The sequence below is a fragment of the Oreochromis niloticus genome, linkage group LG3 (genome assembly GCF_001858045.2).
Source record: "Oreochromis niloticus isolate F11D_XX linkage group LG3, O_niloticus_UMD_NMBU, whole genome shotgun sequence".
NCBI classification, from domain to species: Eukaryota; Metazoa; Chordata; class Actinopteri; order Cichliformes; family Cichlidae; genus Oreochromis; species Oreochromis niloticus.
Genome location: NC_031967.2, coordinates 1340580 through 1364669, shown reverse-complemented (window position 1 = coordinate 1364669; position 24090 = coordinate 1340580). Strand labels below are relative to the sequence as shown.

Sequence of the window (24090 nt, the reverse complement as noted above, 5' to 3'; positions counted from 1 at the left end):
AATTTCAGATTTCACACAGGTGGGTGGATGTTACACTCTGGAAATGGAAGGAAGCTGTGGTCCACGGACACGCTGCACCTCCAAATCACAGGACGGATGTAAGCTGACATAGCAAGAAGCTGCAGCCACGCTGAGTCTCTATTTCAGCCCACATTGAAAGTTCAGACCTCCAAGTTTTTAAATTTTAATTACAGGCCAGTAAATCCAGAGTTATGATAATATATATAAGCCACGCTTTTTTCTAAATACTGTCGTCAATTTGTGTGTGTGTGTTTAAGCGTTTTCAGCGCGAAAACAGTAAGGAAAGAAAAAAAGCCACCTCTTTCCTATCGGTGGAAAAATGCACCATGTCGACCAATTAAAAAGAAACAGTCAACACGTGGGATTTGGTTGTTTAGAAGGGGAGGGAAAGTTTGGGGAGTGACGGTAACGGCAGCGAGACAGAGCTGCCGTCTCTCTGTGACAGAGAGAGAGAGAGAGCTTTTAGATGTGGGAGATTTGTGACGTTTAGTGTGGAGTGTGTAGTTGTTCTGTTGTGTAGTCGTTGTTTTGCGTTTCAGTGAGGGCACTAATGAATGTCACAAAGGCACATTTGCAATGTAAGCACTGTCCAGTGATACACCTCCTCAGTAGCGGTTTTTGATTGCCCGGGGCGGCATCACGGGCATCGGCCAAAAAAAAAAAAAAAAAAAAAAAAAATTGCTCGTACTCATGCTGCCCTGACGTCAGCCAGCGCATACTGGGGATGTCATAGGCACCGATCGGCTTTCTACCGCCCATTTGCTGGGAGTAAGGGCGCCCTCCGTTTGCGAGGTGCGCCTGCTGCTTGCGGCACATCGAGGAGAGGGCGGGGCGGCGGGGGATTCTCCGGCTGGCTGGAGCAGCATCTAATAACCAACCAAAATAAAACAAAATAAAAACAAACCAACAACATGAAAACACCAGACATTATGATACAGACTTATAATTTGCACCGATGTTTTTTCGAAATTCTATAAAGTGAGCGCGAGAGCCCTCGGTGCGCGTGCTCTCTGCTGAAGTCAAAGTAAACTTTATTGTCATCTCCGCTACATACAGTCCAGTATATAGAGAGACGAGACGACGAGCCTCCAGTTACAGCAGTGCAAGTAAACAAACAATAAATATAAGAAGAGTAAGAAAATAAATATACACTTTAGGACTAGGGCTAAAGGGATCAATAACAATGTAAAATTTATAATTTACAGTTTGGTGATTTAAAGTCTCACACACAACCTGTCGAAAGGGGAGGAGGCCCGGCTGCTTCCAAATAGAGCACATTTCATTTATAATGTTGTAAATCCAAGTCCATTGTGTATTCATGATCTGAATCCTGGGTTGTGCAAAATCCCAGAAATAAACTGTAGACAAAGTGAATCTGTGAACTAAGGTGTAGGACCTAAAAAAAAAACGGCAGGTGTATTGTTTACAAAAATGTATATGTTTACAAAATGAACAATTTATATTTGCATTTCAAGTTAGAAACATTTACTCAACATGTCTGTGGTTTTTTACAGTAAAAAATACTACTAGGATTTTAAGTTCTTTGTGTGATTTCAGATCAGTAATACTAATGCAGTATGTCAGTGAAAAAACAACTAAATTCAGTTCAGCTGAAAAGATACCAAACAAGGCAAGGTGAAAAAAATAAAATGAAACAATCTGAGGGTGAAATACAAATGTAAAATCAAAAGGGGTCAATAATGGTTTAAATTTGTGTTCATGACAGTGCAGAGTTCTGACATTTTGTGTAATTTAAGCTGTAACAATGTGATTGTTTTCTAACAAAAACAGTGTAAAACTTAAGTTAGACTTGTGTTTGTAAATGAACCGCCCCATGTTGTGTAGCTTTCTGGATTTTATACTTATTGGGCTACATGTTTATTTATTATACAGGCTATACAGTACATAAAATCAAAACTCACATGTTTTATGTAACTAACATGTTTAAATATGTGGACTACAGACAATAATTAAGTTATAGACTATAGTTATATGAAAAACATGTATACTTACTGCATTTGAATTATTTTAACCATATGTAACCACCTGTATAAGTGTTTAAAATGGGGCTTTGATTTTGCCACCCCATTTGATTTCTTTGCCACCCTCATGCCACCCTAAGAAAATTTCTCTAGATCCGCCCCTGGTTGAGCCCTCAGGTGAATGTAGACTATGTTAATAAAAAGTTGTGGAAACTCACGAGGGAGGTAGAAAAAAAAAAGGACGCAGCAACATGGATGAAAGCTCAGTGTCTCACCGTCGTTTTAGTTCTTTTTGCCTTTTTGTGTCCTGCAATCTACTCGCTCTAGACTTTGGTGATTTAATGAAACACATACAACATATGAAAATGTTCATGTTCGGCTCACACAGATATGAATGTTTGTTGGTGGACCACCCGTTGGGGGTACAACCTCAGCCTCACACTCCTCACCAAATCATTTATTGTCCATCACTGTAACCTGCCTCCCCGTTAGAGTCACGGTTTCAGACTGGAGACGCTGCCATTCATAAAGCAGCATCCTGGTTCTTATAGTGAAGTCAGTGTTCTCAGGACTTTGTTGAACTCAAATATTACCCCCAACTATTTTTCCATATTCGGTGTTGCTGGGCCACAAAATGATTTTTCTGTCTGGTGTTGAGGGTCCTGATTACTAGTCAGTGAGTAGGTACAGGTCTGTGTGTGTGGGCTTCTGCTAAACTTCAACGCTAAATTATTATTATTATTATTATTATTATTATTATTATTATTATCATCTATCCATTGAGTTGATGTGAACAGTGAAGGGTTGGACTTCTTGGGTTTTTATTTTGACCCAGATAAAATATGTGGAGGTACAGCAGAGGCCCAACAGTGTGCAGGTGTGATTGAAGTAAAGCTGCTTCTGTTTCCTCGGTAACCGTCCTGCTGTAGTTGTTTTCTGACAGTCTCAGTTGTCGGTGTGCAGGTGTAGAGTGAGACCACATCAAACCATCCAGATGGTTTCATCTGGATCTGGTGTTTCTGGACCTTGTCGGTGAAGTCGGTGGAGTTTTTGATGTGAGTGTGTTCCCCACAAGGGGAGATAGGATGGTGGCTGAGTTTGTGCTGCTAACACTGTGTCTGAGTGGGACTGCTTCTTTGTGGAGCTTATGAAGTCCACATATATGGGGTAAAGAGTACAGCGCCCCCTGGGTACAGACGGTGGCATGTCTTGGTCTTTGCTCAGGGATGTGAAGGCCTGCTTTTCTTGTAATGTGAGGTTAGACTGGAGAGGCTGAAACCTCCAGACTGTGTTCTGTAGCTGTGATAAGATCCCCCGTGGGCGGTCCTTGGACTGTTTCACTGTGATGTTTTCTTTTGCAGTGGTTTTAGTTTAGCTTCTGTTTACAATGAGGACTAATGATTGTGGTTTTCTTCTTGTGTATGCTCTGTGGAGGATGCACTCAGGGCCAGAAAAATTCATCTGATTCTGTCTCCCTGTTTATCTCTGCAAATGCAGTCAGGTCAGCCCAAACTATACAGTCGATGCTCAGTACCACAGTATTGGCAAGTAATGCTGCTGCTTCACTTGGGCTGCTAACAGGCTGCAGACATTAGCATGGTGGTAGCTGTGTTGTAAAAATTGGGCTGTTTTTCACATCTTGTGGACTTCTACCTTAATAAAAAAGTCAGTTTGAGATTTACCTGGTTTGCCAGAGTCTAAGTTTACTGAACTGTAAAAGTAGCTAAAACAAAGCAGAGCCTGCATTAGCTTGGACCTGCTGTACTTACTGTAGCTGTTTTTGGATCAGCTGGCTGCTTGTGTCTTTTGCCTCTCGTTTCCAGACGTGCACAGTTACTTACTGCAAGTAATTCTTCAAATACAACCCCAGTAAATTAAATAAACTGATCCGATCTTAGATTTTTATAAAAGCTTGAGAATGGAGTAGAAACTAGAATGCTACAAAAGAAATGTGGCATTGGACAACACAGAGAATGAGGCAGTTTCCAGGAGAGTGGGGAATCTAAGTTTGGTTTTTCTTTCCCTTCCCTCTTCCTTGTTCAGGTTCACTCTGGGATCAGTCGGGTGGTCGGGGGTTCAGACGCACCATCACACATGACTAATTTATCAGAACAGGCAGCAGCAACACTCACGGTGCCTGCAATCTGTGAGGGATGAGACTGTATTGTCAGCACACTGGTTTTTCCCCCTTGTCAGCTTTCTTCTTATTTCCTGTCTTATGGCAGTTTGGCTTTGTCTGCATGTATGACTGTGTGTGCTGCCTCATGCAAACGGGGTGGGCTGCAGGGGTCACGGTTTGCTACACAGCGTAGCTCCATCAAGACGAACAAAGCAAAGAAGGAGCAGCGCCAAGACCCCTGAAATCAAATACCAGGTTCAGGACTGGGCTTTGTACCAAGAGGCTGGGTCCGTTTTGCTGGTGCAGGGGGTCTGAGTGCTGAAAGAAGTGTCTGAGCCTTTGTATGCAGCATGCCTCCTTACCCGCCCCTTTGAAGTCTGCTTGCTTTTGTCCTTTACATAACTTGATTGAATTTTTTGAACAGCTAATTTATATGCATTTTGTGAGCAAAAGGGTGGGGGAGGGAGGGAGGAAGACAGACATGCCCCCCACCCAGAATTCCACAGAAGAGCAACAGGAAGGCCAACATGATTGGCCACAGGGGGAAATGACGGACACGAGCGAGCCAAAAGCATAGCGTCCATGCGCGTGTTTGAATTATGGCAGCTCTTTGCAAATCTGATGACAATGGCAGGGTGGTCGAGGATCCCTCTGCAAACAGAGGCCACGTACACTCTGGTGGTCTTCACTTTGTTGTCAGCTTCCCCGCTGGGAGAAACGGGAATGAGTTGAGGAGGAAAAACAATTTGTGAGCTGGAACCTGATTTTTTTTTTGCTTAATTTTGATTATCTTCACATTGCAGTTATTTCTGTGTGGGTCAATGTGCATAATGTATGTTTGAAGTGAATGAATGCCATAACGTGACACGATCTCAATTCCAAGAAAAGCTGGAACGCTCTAAAATGTAAAACTTCATATTTCCATATTTTATGGACAGTAGAACAAACGTTTCAGCTGAGATCCCTGCATGTTTATTCTGTTCATCTGGATGTTGCATTTTTACTGAGTGACCACATCACTGCTTCAGCCTCAGCTGACTGCAGGTCGCATAATGACCAAAACTAAACTAACAGTGGGTCAAGAGGTCTGTTTCATGGTCAGCAGTAGAGATGGCCCTGTCCCAACTTTGAGATGTATCGGTTAATATTTTATTAGCTTAGTTATCCAGCTTAGAGTAATTAACCATTTAACCAAATTGATGATAGTAGCATTCATTGCATCGGTCCTATTAGCACTGCAGTCCTCAAGGAACAGTGTTGTTGATGTCGGATATCTTCTTTATCTGCAAGGCTTCATCTCAACTGATTCACGTCACTGAGCCAAATTCTAATGAGTCTACATGTGGCTGCTTGAACTTGGTTACTTACAAAGGGTTTGTAAACATGCAGATCGAGCTACTCCTGTGTTCAGTGATAAATCCGCTGTACTAACATGCTTGTTTGTAAACAATATGCCAAGGAAACACTTTGTTAAATGAATTAATATTTATTTTATTTACAATGAAATCAGTCAGTTGCACTTGTTTATGTGTAGAAGTGAAGGAAGTGTGTTTTCCCCAAGCAGCCTGCCTTCACAGCTGCAGGCAGTGATACGAGTGAGGACGGGCAGACGTGTCAACATGTGCAGAGGTTGGTGTGGAGGTGAGGGTGGGGTTTGGTGGGTGGGCAGCTTTTCACTTCCTTGGCCTTATGCCAGTGTGACAGTCGATGTCTCTGTGTCTCTTCTGCGGGAGGTTATTTTGAAGGTCTCCCATTTTTATTGGAGGAAGTGTTTGCCGGACCGCTGAACCGTTCTCCCACCCCTCGGTTCCATTCTTCCTTTGTACGCAGCTCCGCTCCCTCAGCTACATTTTCTCAAATGAGAATGGCTCAAAGGAGTCTCAGTGGGGCCTTTCCCTTTTAGTTTAAAAAAGCAGCACAAAACCCTCGTGGCTCGTAATGAAGCCTTTATCATGTCCACCAGAGATAATGCTGTTTTAATAAATGATTACAGTAGCAGTAGCAGTGGTAGCATGAAGGGGAGACTACAATGATCACATGCTTCCACTATGCTGTGCAGATGAGCTCATTTAGAACATCAGCAAAAACATGGCACCTCCATCACCGGGATGAAACATCCCGCTGTTTCCTGCAACATCCAAGATGATCGTCCAAGACGTCTTATCCACAAAGCAGTTGGAAAACCTGATGAGGGGGTGGGGGATGTTAATGTCCATCTAAGAGATCAGCCCACTGTGGGTGGGGTGACCTGGAGTGGGCACTCCACCCTTTTCCTATTGAGGACCATGGCCTCAGATTCTGTTATGGAATTAAATACAGAAGGTACCAATCCTCCAGCTGCAGGAACATGAAGGCAGTCCAAAAACCCCCAAACTACTTTTGCTTGTTTAGCTTGTAGGAAACGAGGGAACTGATTTTACCAGTGGCAGTGTCTGGGTCTCCAGGCTCTGGGTACATCACTACAGTTTAGCAGCTGCACTACTTAAGTTTGTTGTTGGAACAGACAGGTTAGTTTTAAGGATGCAGAACAGTTACTGTAATCTAAACAGGGGCCTCTGCAGCTGTCAGTCATAACGAAACGCACTGTTTATAAAGCATCACGTCAGAAACTGGTCAGATAATCACATTTTTATTAGTGCTATTAATGAGTTTATATTATTTTAAGGTGTAGTACAGAAGGGTGAAGCTGTCGACCTGTACTAACAGCCAATAGGGGGCAATCGGTCTATTTTAGCTTCCTGTACGGTGGGATGTCCTGTGACTGCTTTAACCAGGAAACAACATTTTACATGTATTTAGGCAAAGACCTCGACTTTGGGGATGACGATGGTCACAGAATCGTGGAGTAAGTCTGCTTGAACCAAAGGCAGGGCTCTGTATGCATCATTCACAGTAACTTAATATAAACAGTGAATAAAGATGAGATAAATCATTTAACTGCGGATTTCCCACTTCAGGGAGCTGTGCAGCAGTTTTAACATGCTACCACTAGGTGGTGCTAAAAGCTGCTATTTTGAACTAATGATCAGAGGCTGCTGTAAGATGCAAACAGCAGACAAACATTTTTGGGCCTGACACCACAATTTGTGCAGTGTACACAGCTACTTCAGGTCGGTTGTACAACTCCACGTGTTAGTGGATCTTTGTGTACAAACACCCTGAACCAACTGAACCCATGATCTATGTTTAGGCAGACGATCAGAAGCACAAGCTTAAGAAATGAAGTTTCAGTCAGTGGGCAGGAGGCAGGACCTCCTGAGAGGCAGCTCTCCTGTATCAAAGATGAGTGCTCAGCACAGGCGAGCAGCCATTCACGCCCTGCTGTTTAAACAACATTAAACAGGTTTTTAAGGCAGCCGACATGAGTTCCTCTGATATTTAAAGCTGGTAAAATGAGTTCACTTTGTAGAGCAGAGTAACAGGACCACAGTAAGATAAAACAATATCAATTGTTTTGAGAATAAAGTCAAAAATCTATTTAGAGAAAAACGCTGAAATGTGGCGATTACAGTCGTTTTAAGTGCCACGGCTGCACTGTGAGCTGGTGAAATGCTTCAGGATCAGTTTTAGTTGCAATAACTAATCTGCACATTTCCACTTTATTCTCAGAAGGATCTTTATGTTAATGCGCTCCCTACACTCCTATGTAGGAAGGACACTTGCAGCAGTAGTTGTTTTAAAGGAGACGAGGCCAAAGATTTCTGTAAAGCTCCAGTGGATTCAAAATACAGAGTTTGCATAAAGGTGGCTTTAATAAAGACACACTTACAAATAAAGGTTTTTTAAAGCTTTAACTCCAGACCAACAAACTGGAGAAACACTTCTCAACTTTTAGTTTTCAGACGACGGCGCTCTCAACTCAGCACGCTCGCCATGATGTGTCACTTTGTATCCAGATCTCCAGTTGGATTCTTCTTCATATTTCACACGTCTTTGCAAACTGTGAGGTCGCACACAACAAAACAGAATAACAGAGACGCATCTGTGTGGACGCCGTTTGATCCCAGGGAAATGAATGAATCAGATATCTGATTGGAGACTGAAGCAGAGTAGTGTTACTGGTCAGACTTGTGCCTTATAGAGCTCTTCAACAAAGTCCTGTTTCACTTTTTTCCACCCAACACACACACACACACACACACACACCTGCAAATTAAATTTAATAAATAAGACGTACAATGTTGTAAGGCAAAGTTGATCATGCATTTGTCACGATAAACAACAACATACATGGCAGCAGAATCACTCCCACCCACCAACCCTTCATATCAAGTTTTCAGATTGTTGCCTGCTGACATCCTGATCTCGTACATCTACCCCCGATTTCTGCAGCAGGGTGAACTCTTTGTTCAGGGGGGTCGAAGCAGAGGCTGGATCCACTGTGAGGTTTAGACACGCCAACTACAGCTGGAACTGATTCAAGACGAGTCAGAGGCTCGGATCCAGCACCCAACTGCTCCGAGCCTCAGGACGTCCCGAGATAGCTCTGCAGCTTCCTTACTGTACTTCTGTCCAAAGAGCAAAGGTCAAAGTCAAACGTAGTGTTTGTAATGTGGAAGTGTCCGGTCTCTTCAATCAGGTTTACAATCTGCAAGACACAAAGTGAGAGTGGTGAGCACAGGCTGGGTCAAAGTAAAGTCTGCAACTATGAACTAATAGTTCTACATTACTACATTATTATTTGTGTCTAATGTCTAATATTTCTTTTAAACAAGCAGATTTCTTTATGCAGTCATCTGCTGCAGGCACAGCACGCTCTCAGCTGGCCAATCAGAAGGAAGAGAGCTTCGACCTGAGCTAACGTGTTTCCTAAACTGGTCGATTTAAACCGCGTGAATAAAATCTGACATCTGAAAATTGCTGAATTCAGTTTTTACGTCTGACACGGATCCCAAACTTTTTTAGAAGTGGGTTTGTATCTGATGGACGTATCGGACACTGCTGACATCAGCTCACCTGTTGCAGTATGTGACCTTCTCTTAGTGTCATTAGTCTTTTTATGCAGCTCCACCAGCTCATCCAGGTAAGCCTGCAAAGCACACAGCAAAGACGGCTGTCATGATGTAGCAGTGGCTGATGGTAACAAACCTCAAGACATAAAAACAGCGGCTGACGTGACGTCAAGTTCAAACACAGATTTATCTTTCCATATTTCAGAATATTTACTAACCTACTCCACATTACACTGTTTCTAAAAACCAAAGACACTTGTTCTCACCTTATCACACTCCATGCTTTTGCTCTTGTCTTGCTTGCTCTGCTTGGTGGGACTTTTTACTTCCACTATCTGACAGACAGAAGAGCAAAGAGTCACCCAGGGTCACGCACACACCTGCATACTGTGGCTTTCAATGATGCTGATCTAAGCCAGTATATTACTGATGTGATTACCTGGTTATTAGTAGACTTTAATAAGGGCGGGGCCTCACTGCATGACAGCGGGGAATGGGAGGAGCTGTCACTTCTGCTGCCATCACTTAAACTAATCCTAAGTATGAAGCCACAAAGAATAAAGACATTAAAACTGTTGTCTCAGCTGTTAGCTAAAACCCGCTAACAATGAAAAATCCCCCATGAGCAGCATCTGAGAGAGTGGGGACGAAGGATGGTGTTTAACATGAAGATGACTCTCACAGAATCAGTGTCAGGGAGGGGACCAGCGAGATCAGGGGTGTCCAACTCCAGGCCTCGAGGGCCGGTGTCCTGCAGGTTTTAGATCTCACCCTGGGTCAGCACACCTGAATCACATGATTAGTTCATCACCAGGCCTCTGGAGAACTTCAAGACATGTTGAGGAGATAATTTATCATTTAAGATCATTTAAGGAGATCATTTAAATCAGCTGTGTTGGATCAAGCAACATCTGAAACCTGCAGGACACCGGCCCTCGAGGCCTGGAGTTGGACACCCCTGGGCTAGATAGATAATGAGCGCATAGTTGATGGAAAACCGGTCAACTGTTGGAGACGGAGACCATCTGGTTAAGTTATGCTTTTTGGCCAAGGTTGACGGCACGCCTCCACCAACAGGATGGTGGAGAGTTGGAAAGAGCTTACATGAACTACTTGAAAAGTTGGTAAAGGCACGTTGAAAGAACCTTTAGAAACTGTCCCAAGCAATTTTAACCAAGATTTAAATGGCGGCTCTTCATCATTTTACAGGTTTGTTGTTAAAGGCTGGCTCTACTGCACAAACATCTGAGATACAAAGTAGCCCACATAATAGCAATATTCTTGTTAAAAGGAATTCATTACCAATGTCTGCGCACAGGTCTATGAAACTAAACTAGTGTGCGGTTCAGCCATTCGAAAAGCTGCCCTCGGGTTACTAACCTGTGCTGGTGGTGTGTGAGGTGTGTGTGGGCTGCTCGATCCGTGTCTGAATCCACGTCGTCGTTGTCGTCCTCTGAATCGTCATCGTCGTCATCTGAGTGCAGATCCTGCATCACTGACTGCAGTGGGCCAAGCACTGAGTGGAACAGTTCAATAAAGTCACAGTCATTGCAGTTTAAACCTCAGAAATACAAGCAGAAAGCAGCAGATTGTGACGTTGGTACTGTGAAGCTCAGCAAATGTGGACTGGTGTATCTGCCTTTCAAAGGGAACATGCACACATCTCTAACTCCACATAGCTGACTTACAGCTCTGGTTCAAACAATCCTCTCTGGTTTTCAATCGTTCTCATTGCTCAGGAAAACAACATGATTCTCTCATGTTCTTCAATCTCAAAATGATTTAGCAGCCTCACTTACCACGTCTTCAACACTTTCTGAACCAACTCAAAGTAAAACGGTTTCTTTTTATAAACCAGGGCTGTGCCCGTTTGTTTACAGCCTCAAAGTGACACTTTAAGCAGATTTGTGGTAATGTTTCTGATAATTTACACAAAAAGATATTTTATGCAGCATTTCTAAGTTTGATTAAATGAAGGACATTCCATGATTGTTTCCAATGAGCTACTGTCACTGATGACACACAGTGCCGTTTGCAGCAGCATTAAAGTGGTACTGCAACACAGCATAAGTCAAATTTAGTACAGAAATAGGGTTAGTGTTAGTCGCAGTTTGGCCTGGAAACCTTTGTTAAACAGTAACTAAAGTAACTTAACCTTGTGACTCTTCAGGAACCTGCACAATGTTTTCACAATAAAACTGAAGACCATCTTCTACCTGGGATGTTGGGTCATGAGTTGAGCTTTTTAACCTGCTGCTTTGGTCTTGCACCATGTACTGTATCAGTAACTTTCATCCACTGTTTGCTCTTCCTGTCACATGACGTCCTTCAGCCACACTTGGTGGAGTCAATTGTTTACATTTGGGTCACATGACACCAGCAGCTAATATCTCCCCACAGGTTCCTGAAAATGCTGCACTGCAGACTGACACATGTGGCTCTCACTCCCAGACATGCCCAGGCGTGTCTCTTAATTGCATGCACTAGGGATCATAAACACCTGGTGTTGCTATAGCAATGATATCTCAGTATGACAGTTTTGTATCACGTAAGAATTCATCCACTGCAGGGGCAGGATGTAGAGTGGCTACATAAGATGCAGGTTCAGGCATACCAGGCAAATTCAAGGTCTGGCAAGACTACTGTTAGCCAGAGAAGACAGAGACCAGGTCCTGAGACTGAGCACTGTGAGAAAGTAGCATCACACAACACCAACATCAGGTGGCTGGAGGACCCAACAGCAGACCTGTTAAGGAATTTTTTAGGATTTTTATTATGTTATGCTTAAAAGTACATTTCATTATCTAGATGTGTTTGCTCTTTCAGTGTTCAGCTTAAATAGAGAAGTTACGCTCTGTTCAACAGGAAGCCTGCACGCAGCACAGTTCTATTTTATCTCTTCCTGTACATGCTACACGAATATGCTTGGGGTATAAATAAAGCCTGACAACTGCTCCAGGGTGCGAGTCTCCCTGAGTCTCACCCGTGTACACGTTAACCTGTCTGAGCGTCTTTATTCTGACCTGAGTTGCAATACAGGAAAACTCCTGACAAAACCAAAGAACCTCCCAGAAAAAGCTAACATAACAAACACAGACATCCAACAATGACTCCACAATGAAGAGCTGGACAGCACTGGACACCTACTGGCTAAAGAGGCAAACAGCCCTCCAAGAACAACTGGCAGCAGCTGCTGGCTAATCAACCACACACAGTGGTGGTGGACAAGGAGCAGAAGGCTGCAGTTGTGATAGATGTGGCAATCCCAGCAGAGAGCATGAGGAAAACTGAAGCAGACGTAGAAGGTCAAGAACAAAGTGGTCCCAGTAGGAATAAACGCAGTAGGAGCTGTAATCCCTAAAGTGGAAGAGCCAGGCACAACATTTCTCACATGACCGGGTCCACTGCCGGAGACCTCGAGGTCGAGGTCACCGAGATTCAAACTCGGCGACGTCGTTAGCTTAAATCCTACGTAGCCTCGTTCTTAAGGTACTGCAGGCACAAACCTGGCTCTCCACCCCACCCATCCGACCAGCAGGGTGATGACAATCAGCCTTTTTACAGCCGAGAGGTAAAAACACACCATGCAGAGATATGCCAGGTTTTCATGATCCAGCCATTCATCCTTCCTTCGGTGGGTACTTCTTAACTTCAGTTCCAGACTCTCTCTTTGATATTTGGTCACATTGGGGCCCGATGAATGTAAAAACAAAGAATTACCAGATTTGGTTTTTTACCTTATTTTTGTTTTTAAGAAAAATCAGAGCCACATCTGAGGATATTTGTTTAAAATTTTGATAGAACAGTAGCAGTATTATGTCCTCGTAAGTGGATATCAGGCCCTTGTAGAGCGAAATTGAGTATTTTGGTCTAAATAACCCAAAATGTGATGTCCACATATGTGGACGCCAGGTCCTAGGAGGTTAATATGAGCATAACATTTTTCAGGCAAATGCCTCCATGTGTAATTAACATAGATCCACAGTAATGTTACTGTTTTATAATCAGCCATAGGCACTAGCACCGACTGTATTTTAAAGTGTTACTGTTACTAGTAAGCTAACATAAACTAACCAACCCAGTGACATCACACGCTGATGTTGGTAAACGTGTTATATAAACTTAAACTTTAAGCACTTACTTCTTAAATCCAGCTGCACAGACAGCGTTACCTTTGAGAGCAGGGCTCAGTGGTGTAAATTAGCCTTCATACATGTAGAGTTTCATGTCCACTTTAATGATAACAGCTAATTATTTCCATATGAAGTTAACAAATCGTGAACATGTTAAATTCCCACCAAGCAGGTTAACGATTATGGTAACTGTGTAACACTTCAGTTTTCTTTACACTGGAGTTCTGGTGACCTGTTGGGAAATGCTGTGCATTGTTGTGAATGTCAGCTACATGTGTCGTAGTGAGGAAAGAGCAGGGCTCGCAAAATCGGTAGCCCGACATCCCGGGGCTAGCGATTTTTCCAGTCGGGCTACCAAAATCTATCTCAGCCCTGCCCGTCGGGCTATCATAGGAAGGAAAAATATGTGTCAGTGCTTTTGCATTTTCTTTCGCAAATGTAGCTGAGTAATTATGTCATTGGCATCGATGAGCCACTGCCAATATGTGACATATTGAAATCGCGTTTGAATTTGTGCTTGTTTTTTGCTTTCACTTTCACTTTGCGATCGTGCGAATGGTGTGTAGAGAGCGGCAGCACTGATTGGTGAGTGACGATTAATTGCGCACCAATTCCTCTGACATTGTCTTATCACTCATTAGCTTACTATTCAAACGTGACAAGTGAAATCTCCCACAGCAAGCTTAAACATGTGAGAGGTTGACTGCGCAGAGAATCGCTGACCGTTATGTAAGTACCTGTGTAAAAGCAGCAGGATTTACGCCGGTATTTTAGTTCTGCTGAGCCAAATAAGACAGGTCAGGGTGAAGAAGGGGCAGCCAAATAAAAGCCGACCACAAAACGGAAAAGTTATGACAAATCAGACTATGAGGCAAAAAGAAAGCTCAGCTTTTTTGGTTTCATGGACAAAAGAATTTATGTGGCTGGAATATGACGAGCTAAATAACATCATGTTCTGCCGGGTGTGTCGTGAGTTTCCCTCGATATCTGAGTCGCCAAGCGCCTTTGTAACTGGGACCAGTAATTTTAAGAAAGACCCCATCAGAACCCATCAGAAATGCAAGAAATGCATTATTGCTCAGTCTGCAATATCTTTCCCAGAACAAACAGCAATTGCAAAAAAACATACTAAAAATAAACCAAGCACAAGCAGAAGTCCTGAAAAATCTTTCAAAAGCGTACTATGTTGCAAAGAGTGAACTACCATTGTCAAAATTTAGCAGTCTTTGCAAACTTCAAAAAGCAAATGGCCTCGATCTTGGTTCCACTCACCCCTTACCCTTGACTTCAGTGGAAATTTCAGATTCAGGATCTGACACAGACTGATTCATGTTCTACACAGTTCTTACAAGTTCATAGAAATTTCTGTTCAATTAGAAACAAGTATTTGAGTTGATGATTGTAATCTTTATACAATGTTGTAATTTGTATTTTAACAACTTTCTGATTAATTTTTGTTTCCGTTACAATATTATACTTTAATGTATAATATTGTAAAGGAAACAAAACATTAAAAAATTAATTGCTCTCTTTTTTATTCGGGCTACTTAAATTTATTTTGGGCTACCAAAAACTGAAGAGTGCCTGCCCGAAGGGCTACCAGAGATTTTGAAATTTTGCGAGCCCTGAAGAGGTTGTGTGTCTGCCTGTGTGCAGGGGTGCTGCGTGTCAGCTGGAGGCGGTGAAACACTGTTCAATATCGATCCTGCTGCTAAGCAGTGTTGGGACTAACGCGTTATTAAGTAACGCGTTACAGTAACTACGTTATTATTGTGGTAACGAGCACGGTAACTAGTTATTATGCCAAAACCAGGAACGCGTTACTCGTTACTGGGATTTAGATAGGCTCGTTACTCGTTACTTCGTGTGGTGGATATCGCGGAGCTTCCACAGATTCAATAACATTAGCAAGTGGTGGAAGCCAGCAGGTGGATGAAGGAAAAGGGAGGCAAGAGGAGAGACCCGAAGCGGCCGCCGGTCCGCGTGTCAGGTGAACTGAACTTCAGGTAAGAAGTTATGACCTGCAGTCTATCGGAGTCAGATATAAACCAAGTTTAGGTGGAGTTTATTTTCGGTATGCTGACATTTTCGTACTGCGTGCTAGCTAGCATGACGGAGTTTCTATACAGCTGGGTGGGTGCTATGTTACTGATGTTGAACTTTATTTGGTTCATACGGTTAATTATTAGAGTTGCCAACCGTCCAGTAAAAAACAGAATCGTCTGGTATTCAGAGAAAATATTACGCGTTTCGTACTGAGGTGAAAAGGAACACAGTTTGTCCCGGACTTCAGCTACAATGAAAAAGACACAAAGCTGAAGCTGCACAGCTGCCTCTTCTTCTCTTCTTCTCTCCTCTCCTGTTTCTACTTCAATCACGAAACTGATCAATGATCAGCTGATCGGCTTTTCTCTCTTGTTTATTTATCGCCCACTTTGCGCCAGAAAGAGGAAACCAGCGGATGTCGCGTTAAACAACAGCAGCACGTTTAAGCTTGATCAGCTGTTGTTAGAATTTATTTAATATTAATTTCTAGTATCAGCTGATGTTTGCTGGAGCCACAGCTGTAAAGCTGCTGGTCATGATATCGGTTTGGTTATCTGGTGAGAGGGAAACATGCAGATGAAACCAGGAGATGTCCTTACTGAATCATCAGAGCTGAACAGGTGATGGAGAAACAGGTTTATCTTTTAGGTGACATGAATGAGTTGAAGGGAAGTTATGAACTGTTTCTGAGCACAAATAACACCAGGATCCTTTTCTACGTAGCTGACAGCTGGTAACTGTGCAGGGGCGGATCTAGCAAAGTGATGCCAGGGGGCCAGGTAGGGCATTAACAGGGAAAGGGGGGCACAAGGAAATAGTTTTCTTTATTATTCTCATTTAAAATGTCTCGTTTTTAAAAAAAATAATTATCTGAGTCTTACAACAAACGATTGATAGATTGATACATATATACCATCAGAACAGTGTACATCACTGTCACAACAGTGTTTATTTTCATTCAAAGGCTTTATGATTTTTCCTATAATGGTGGGCCGGTCTCTAGTCAAAATGCCCGGGACGATTTTTTTGTCCCAGTCCAGCTCTGTATGCAGCTCATCTGCAGTCTGGTGTTACCTACATCTTCCTATTCAGAAGGCAGAATTTCCAAGTTCTGAGTACAATCAAAAGCACCACGACTGCAGTTTTTGTGTTGGATGTAAAAAAGCAGGCTGGAATCATGGCGGCGGTCAACGACGGTCCAGGCGTGGGATTTCTCTCGTGGAAATGTGCACATTATTTTTTCCTTTCTGTTGGTAGGTGGCACAGTGCACTTGTGGCAAGTAAGCAAGCTAGAAGACTGGCAATCTGGCTGGGTATCCAGTTACAGAAGCAACACATTAACAAGAGAATTCTGAGTAAAACCAAAGTTACTTTCCCTAGTAACTAGTTACTTTGAAAGTAACGAGTAACTTGAAGTAACTGAGTTACTTTTTTAGAGAAGTAACTAGTAATGTAACTAAGTTACTAATTTAAAGTAACTTACCCAACACTGCTGCTAAGGAACGTTTAATCGTTTTAATTAGTAACAGTGTAGCAACCTTATGACAACTATACCACAGTCTCTACAGGGCATACAATAAGTGTCAGGCTACCACTGTGTACTTGGTGTTACGCTTGTATGACAACAGACTGTTGGACGCATCATTTTGCTTTCTTTGATTTCTACCAGTGAGTGTGATAAGTTTATGTCAGCTGGACCTAAAGTGATGTTAAAAACACTGTTCAAGCTTCACACTGCCAGACTGAATACTTCCACCTGTGTAACACAACAGTTTGACTCACTATAGTCTTGTCACATCCTGACATCACCCCCGCCCTGTCCTCTGTGCATCGTGGAACGTGACGATGGGAAAACATTCAGACACTTTGTGCTCACGTTAGTTTTCCTCTCCCAGATTCTCCCAACAAGCAGCTGAAGATCTATCAGGATAATTGTTGTTATCACAGTTAATATTCCAGATTTTTTATCTGATTACATCTCAACACCCCACCACCCACCCCCCTTTGTCCTGTTGTTGATTTGTTGAAAATAAAAGTCATTAAAAAGTGAATTAAGTTCTTCTACGGTGCTGCTGAGCACACACATGTGTGCAAGGTGGCCGTTTGTTGGTTTACTGAATGGCACTGAACACATGTGCCTGTACAGTTTAAATCATTTGCTCAGGATTATGTTTAAGTTCACTCATGATATAAATCTAATCACGAAAACACAAACAAATCAAAGCGGTGCAGTTTATTGGTTTCATCGCTTTGACTGCACGAAGTGTCACGTATGATGTTAGTGTCACTAACAAACAGCACAAACTAAACTTTGTTTGTAACTTGTGTGCACGGTCCAAGTCTGTTACCTTGCCGTTTGTGGGGTGTAGGAGCAAAGCTTGAACTGGAGCTGGAACCGGCTGGACTGGGCTGCTCAGACTGGGAGGAAGAAGAGAAACATAAAAATATGACTCAAACTGCTGTTTGACTGAATGTGGCGGTTCTGCAAACAAAGAAGCAAATGAATACTGTTATTATTATGTATGTGCTCCCTGCTGAAAGAAGACCAAACCCAGCAGGAGTGGACCAACCACGACTCACCAGTGTTCCCACTTTGAACACGTTCGGCTTTCAAACCATCTCCAAGGGACAGGAATTAAGAGTTACAGTGAGGGGACTCTCTTTATTAAAAATATGTTTATTTATCAAGGTTTGTATTTATTGAAAATAAATACAAACATAAAAAAACAGACGAGGCTGCAGAGAGCACTGGAACAGCGGCACATCTGTCCTGACATCAGGAGCCTGGTTTCATAGTGCCATCCATCTTCTGTTGGGCTGGCAAAGCATCACGAGAAAATTATATTTTTGTATAAATGTTATGTTCAAGGTTGAAGCAGTACCTTTTATAACAGCACACACAGAGAAAGGTTCAAATGAAACAGTGTGTGCTGACATTCCCATACAATCCTTCGTGTTCATGTATGTGTTTGACACGTCTGTAGTTTGGATTCATAAAAGCCAAAAATGAAAATCTCTTCTTTTAAACCCTTTCTTGAAGCAGCATCTGCCCACAGGCAGCCGAGGCTCATACAGCCCAGAGTGAGGATGTTTGGGACTCTTTCAGATTGACTGAGATGTGGACGTGTTTCAATATACAAGCACAGATACATGAGGAAACCTTCACAGTGCAAAACATGGTGAGGAGAAACGTGAGAAACAGGGCACAGCTGCTCTGCTGGTTTACAGGCTTCTTCAAAGTGTCATAAATCTGACCGGGACTCCTGTTTACGGCTTTTGTTCTCCTTTACTCCAAGTAAGCAAACCCAATCACATCAAGAGACAATAAAGCGACTCTCAGCACATCCAGCAAACTGTCTGACGGTCTAGTTTAGAAACCACGGGGAACAAAGTAGGAAAAGTTGATGCCTGCAGCCGCTCTCACATCCACAGCTTGCAGCGCTCTGCCTCAGCTCTGCTCCTCACGCTCGAACCATCCGATTCATCTGCTCTGGATTTCCTCTGATTAGTTCCCAACAATGGGTTCAGCTACGGTTCCCCCGCTGCTCTGCACAGCGAGCAACCCGCTCGCTCCTCCACGCGTCCACAGTCCGCTCTGTCACAGATCAATATCCCATCTGTGATCTGTTCAGCCTACAATAATGAATCCCGCTAACCTGCAAAGCTAATGACAGCAGATGGCTGGCACTCGTTACAGTTTGAAAATAAGAGTGAGAGGATGGTCCACAGCAGCAGACGACATCACTCTCATGAAGAGCAAACAAATCATACCTGGGATGTGATTAAAACAGCTGAATGTAGAAAAATGCAGCACGACAACATGAATACTGTCATTCAAAATAAAGATATTAGTTTTTATCATGTTTGAAGTTTAAGACACTCTTACATAATTAAATGTTCTTATCTTCGTGCTGTGTGATGATGATGAGTGGACACTTTCCCTTAAATCAAATAGATGATAAACTTTCTTTTACTAAATTTATCTGTCACTAGTGTGACATCGTCAGCATCCTGACACCAGTATCTCTGTGGGGTCCTGACCATCCAGCACAAAGCGCCTCGACGATGTGGCGCTATGGAAACAAAACGGATTCGTTTTAAACGGACGTGTGCTGGTCGGAGGTCGCACCCAGTTTCCCTTCCTTCATGTCATCACCTCGTCGGCGTTTCCTTCTCTGCTGTTTTTATCCGAGCACTCAGTCCCAAACTCTGAGATCAAAGATGAAGCAATGGGAGCGCTGGGCTGTGTCGCCTCAGGCCCACCAGGGTTGCTGGCCTGGGCACAATCAAATGCCTGGAATTTGTCACCCCACATGCTTTTTACAACCAGTAGCTGCAGCAGCAGCAGCCCCCACCCCAAAGCTACTTCCATGACAAAAACACAGGTTTTGGTGCCACTCTGTGAGAACTGCTTTGACTAACCACGCGGCAGAGACGATGCATAAAAGAGCTGCACTTCATACAATCACTGACAACAGAAATAAAAACTGCTGCATAAAGAAATGCTGTGAAGCACAAACACGCAGCCATTTGATTCTTTCAAAGCTAAAAGAATTAAAGAGGAGCTGTGCTATTTACGGCCCTCGTTTCTCCTCAGGTGCTGTAAAACCATAAATCTTTCTCGTCTGCGATTTGGCTTTAAAACAGCATCTTTATGGGGAGGTTCTCTGCAAACCAGCGTGGGCATGGCAACAAGGTCAAATGTCAGCCTGTTCATGAAACTTTCCTAATTTGGCTCACGGGTTTGAAGAAGACGCAGACACATCATCAGCTGTTTGCTCCCAAACCAATCAATGTGCAGACGAACATACCTGAGCTTCTACCAGGTTTACTGTGCCCCCCCATCAAGGAGAAGATGTGCCTTATACTTGTATTTATTTATCAGAGCCAGTAGATGAGCTCATTCCCAGCTGTAACGACAGTAAAACGTCACGTTTACTCACATCTGATCTGGCAGACTGGTCCTCCATATCAGAGTCATTAGCATCAACCAGGTCCTGGAATGGCGGCAGCGTGGACACCCTCCTGAGGTCTGCGTCCTCGCTTTCTGCTCGTAGCTTACTGGTGTGCACCTGCGATCTGTCTCTCAGTAGTTTCTTATCCAAACACTGACCGTCTAACTCTGAAATCTGCATTTCCGAGGAATTCATGAACCCTTTTTTGCGTCTTTTGGTCCTGTGATCGTCACCTTCGAGGCCGGACAAGCGCTTGTTTAACCTCGACCCATGAGTTATCCCCTCGGTCCTACGCTCCTTAGACAAAGACTTGGGCTGCTTGAAGCCCATCTTAGGATTGATCTCTCTGAGTGGCTGGTTCTCTTTGGGTTTCCTGGAAGATTCTTTGGGGGCTTTTCCGGGTTCCCAGCCCGAGTCCCTGAAGGCACTTTTGGGGTCTTTTAAATCTTTTGGGGTCTTGTCTTTATGGTCCTTTAATGGCTTGTGGAGTTTGGAGATGCTGCTGTTGTCAGTGCTGGTGGTTGTGGCCATGATGAGGAAAGCGTTTCCTGTAGAGCCATCCTGCAGATTAAAACAAACACATGAGATCAGACAGTAGCGTCAGATATTTAAGTAGCTGTAGATGAAAAGTGGCATCAAGCAAAACAATAACAAAAGAGAAAGAAAGACTAAAGCTACACGGGAAAAACACGAAAAGCTCAAAGTGTTCAGGCACAAGGAAAAGCGAAGCTCCTCACGCTGTCAGGGGGCTGATGAGACCATACCGCTGTCAGCTGATACAGTATTGAACACGCCACCGATTTTGTAAGTAAAGATGTTTTTAAAGGTGCCGTGGACATGAAACCCACTCAGTCCACACATGCAAAGACATCATACACGTGCACATATTAAGTTATGCATAGTGAATAGTGCTGAACACACTAACAAAAACCTTTATTGGCAGTACAGCTTCAAGACGCCTCCTTTATGAAGGAAGCAGTCCCACTGCTCAGGTGTGGCTTCGTCCCACTCTGTGGGATCATAATCTGAACAGGTGATTGGGTCTAATCCTAACTGTCCCTCACGCTGATGTTAAAACCAAAGCTGATTGGGCGAAACAAAAACACAAAGTGTGGAACAGATCAGCTGATTCGGTTTGCTAATGTGTTTGTGCCCACAAAATCCAAATGAGCTCATATTTTTCTACATTTTCAAATTTTAAACCAAGTTTTTCTGTTGTGAATAAATATGAGTTCTAAATCAGTGCATTCTGTTTTTATTTACATTTCACACAGTGTCCCAATATTGGCTGACAAACGTGAATTACACTGCAATGATCAACTGTACAGTGAAACACTGTACTGATGCTGTATTACTGTAATACACTAAATATCTGTTTCTTTGTCCACAAACATCCACACAGGTAAATCTTCGGCCCCTGACATTCTGATGTACGTCAGATATTATAAAGTGGATCCCAGCAGAAAAATGAGGGATGTTCCCGGCCACTCATTTCTAAGCCGACTAAACGAGGAAAGCCAAACGACTGCTAAGAAACACTGCAACACACTGTGGGTTCAGTTTGAGGGCTGTATAATGGACAAACACTAAATGCTGCTCAGCTGTGTGGCGTCTCACATCGTGCATGATGAACACGTTATCCTCCAACACCAGACCCAGAACAGTAACCCTCAGCTGCATCAGTGGCTCCAAACTAACCTGCTGAGGTTGGTTTTAACAGCAGCTGTTCTGGTTTCATGTTCCAGCTATAAAAACATGTTTTTGATATCATGCCATCTAAATTTTAAACTTACCACATACACTGATGTATTCATGCATATACACAGAACGGACGGTGACATCTTTGCTGCTGAGGAATTATTTTCCCTTTTTCCAATTTTCAAAATGTTTAAAAAAAATGTTTAAAACGTTAAAAAGACAAAATATTTCAAACATTAAAGCACAACATGGTACAAAACATTTTGGTTACTGGTAACCAAAATAACACAAGTGGCATAAAAACACATTGATTTGAACATTTCTGACCCACCTGTGGAAGACTGTAGGGTCCAGTCTCTCATCTAAAGGTTAAATATGATGTGAAGATGACTTGCTACTAAAGATGTTCATGCACTATTAAATATGACAAAATGAATAGACTGTGGCACATTGTGCTGTGCATTATTAATGATGCACATTGATGCAATTCATAGAAACACCATAAATTATCATCCACTTCCTCTGACGGGTCGTTGCATTAAAATAAATATAGAAATGATGACTTTGGTTTGCAGAGCGCCTCACATGAAACCCAAGGACGTGCTAGAAACAGTATGAATAAAAATATAGTGAAGAAGCCCAGAGCTTCCTCACAACAACCGCCTTCTTCAGTTTATCCAAGGAAACACAGAGACATTCCCAAGCCAGCCGAGAAGCAACCTCTCCCGGGACCGCCTCCCAGAAGGCCACGCCCTGAACACCTCACCCCGGCGGTGGCCGACTCAAATGGCTCCTTTCGATGTAGAAGGACATCGACTGCAGTCCGAGTCCCTCTTGAACTCGTCACCCTATCACAAAGCAAAAGCCCACCCACCTTTGGAGAAAGCTCACGTCTTGTATCTGTGATCTCATTCTTTGCACTTCAACAGTGAGTAACAATAACAGGTCTAGTTTTATGAGCGATGGCTGCTTTGCCATTTGCTGGCAGATGACTGCGTATGGGAGACAATTTTCTCCCATTGGGCACCAATTAAAGCGTTAACATTAAACAACTAGTCCTTCTGATACGTCTAACGACAGCAGCTCTGATGATCCCGGCACATTTCTGCTAAGAATAGGCCGAAGCACCTTGGTTTGAACTCCGTTCAATTCAATTTTATTCATACAGCAACAAATCACAACAAGCTTTACATTGTACAGTATATCCTATAATAATAATAACAGATACAGAGAAAACTCTTATCCACATACAACACCATCTCAGTTCTGTTCACCACAGCTCAGTTAAACACATTATGACATAATCATGTTGCCTAGCAACAAGCTTTTAGCATATATAAACTTTACCACCATATTATTATTTATAGATTTTTTACTTCTTTAATTAAGTATATCAACTAACAATATTGTAGTTTTAGTATTTACTGATTTATCCCCCAAAAAATAAAAATAAATTAGTACCACACACCAGTGCACCCTGGGAGAGGCTCCACGCCCTGACAGGCCAAAGCGTTTAGTGCAGTACAAGGAGGAATCACCCTGAGGTTTAAAAACATATTTCATGCTTGTGCTACAACTTTTTTTTGTAGCAGCAGTGCTATAAGCTAACAAGGTAAAGAGCAGAGACACTGACCTTGGAGGCATTAAAGCCTTTGCTTTTCTTTGTGTCAGAGCTGTTGGGAAGTGTTGCCAGCTTGAGGTGGGAGCCAAACAGGGAGGTTGAGCCCTCCTGCATTATCATCACCTGCCAAAGGAAAATCAGCAGCTTAAATGAGCAGAGAGTTCTTTGCTTTCAGTAAATGTAGGCTGCTCAGTCTCTACCAGGAAAGCTGATAATAAATCAGTCAGTCATTTACTGAGTAATATTACTGTGTTTTTAGAGTGAAGTACCAGAAAAAAGGACATCAGTGAAGAAGGTTCAGCTTTACTGTCAAGCAGCTTGTGAGCACTTTTGTACATATTTGTTCTATATTACATCGATTTCATCCCAGTCATCCCAGTGACATCAGTGCCTCACATGTACATGTAACTGTAACATGTAACTGACTTGGCTCAAACCCATTCCCATAAAAAACTGCGTCAAAACAACAACAACAACAACAACAATCAAAGAAAGAACAACAAAGGATTCTTCACTTGTACGAGTGAAGATGGATATCATGAAGATTTAGAGTAACATAAACG

General features: G+C 42.9%; 1 protein-coding gene across 1 annotated transcript in view; it reads right to left on the bottom strand.

Moving 5' to 3' along the window:
* Positions 1 to 7855: 7855 nt before the first annotated feature.
* The window catches only part of mllt3 (MLLT3 super elongation complex subunit), a 32015-nt gene continuing 15780 nt past the window's right edge, over positions 7856 to 24090 (bottom strand). Inside the window, 9 exon segments of the mRNA XM_003460027.5 lie at positions 7856 to 8710; positions 9079 to 9120; positions 9122 to 9151; positions 9341 to 9409; positions 9514 to 9610; positions 10455 to 10590; positions 17602 to 17671; positions 20197 to 20769; positions 23540 to 23650. Coding sequence (XP_003460075.1) covers positions 8588 to 8710; positions 9079 to 9120; positions 9122 to 9151; positions 9341 to 9409; positions 9514 to 9610; positions 10455 to 10590; positions 17602 to 17671; positions 20197 to 20769; positions 23540 to 23650 — 1251 coding nt within the window. The 3' untranslated portion in view covers positions 7856 to 8587.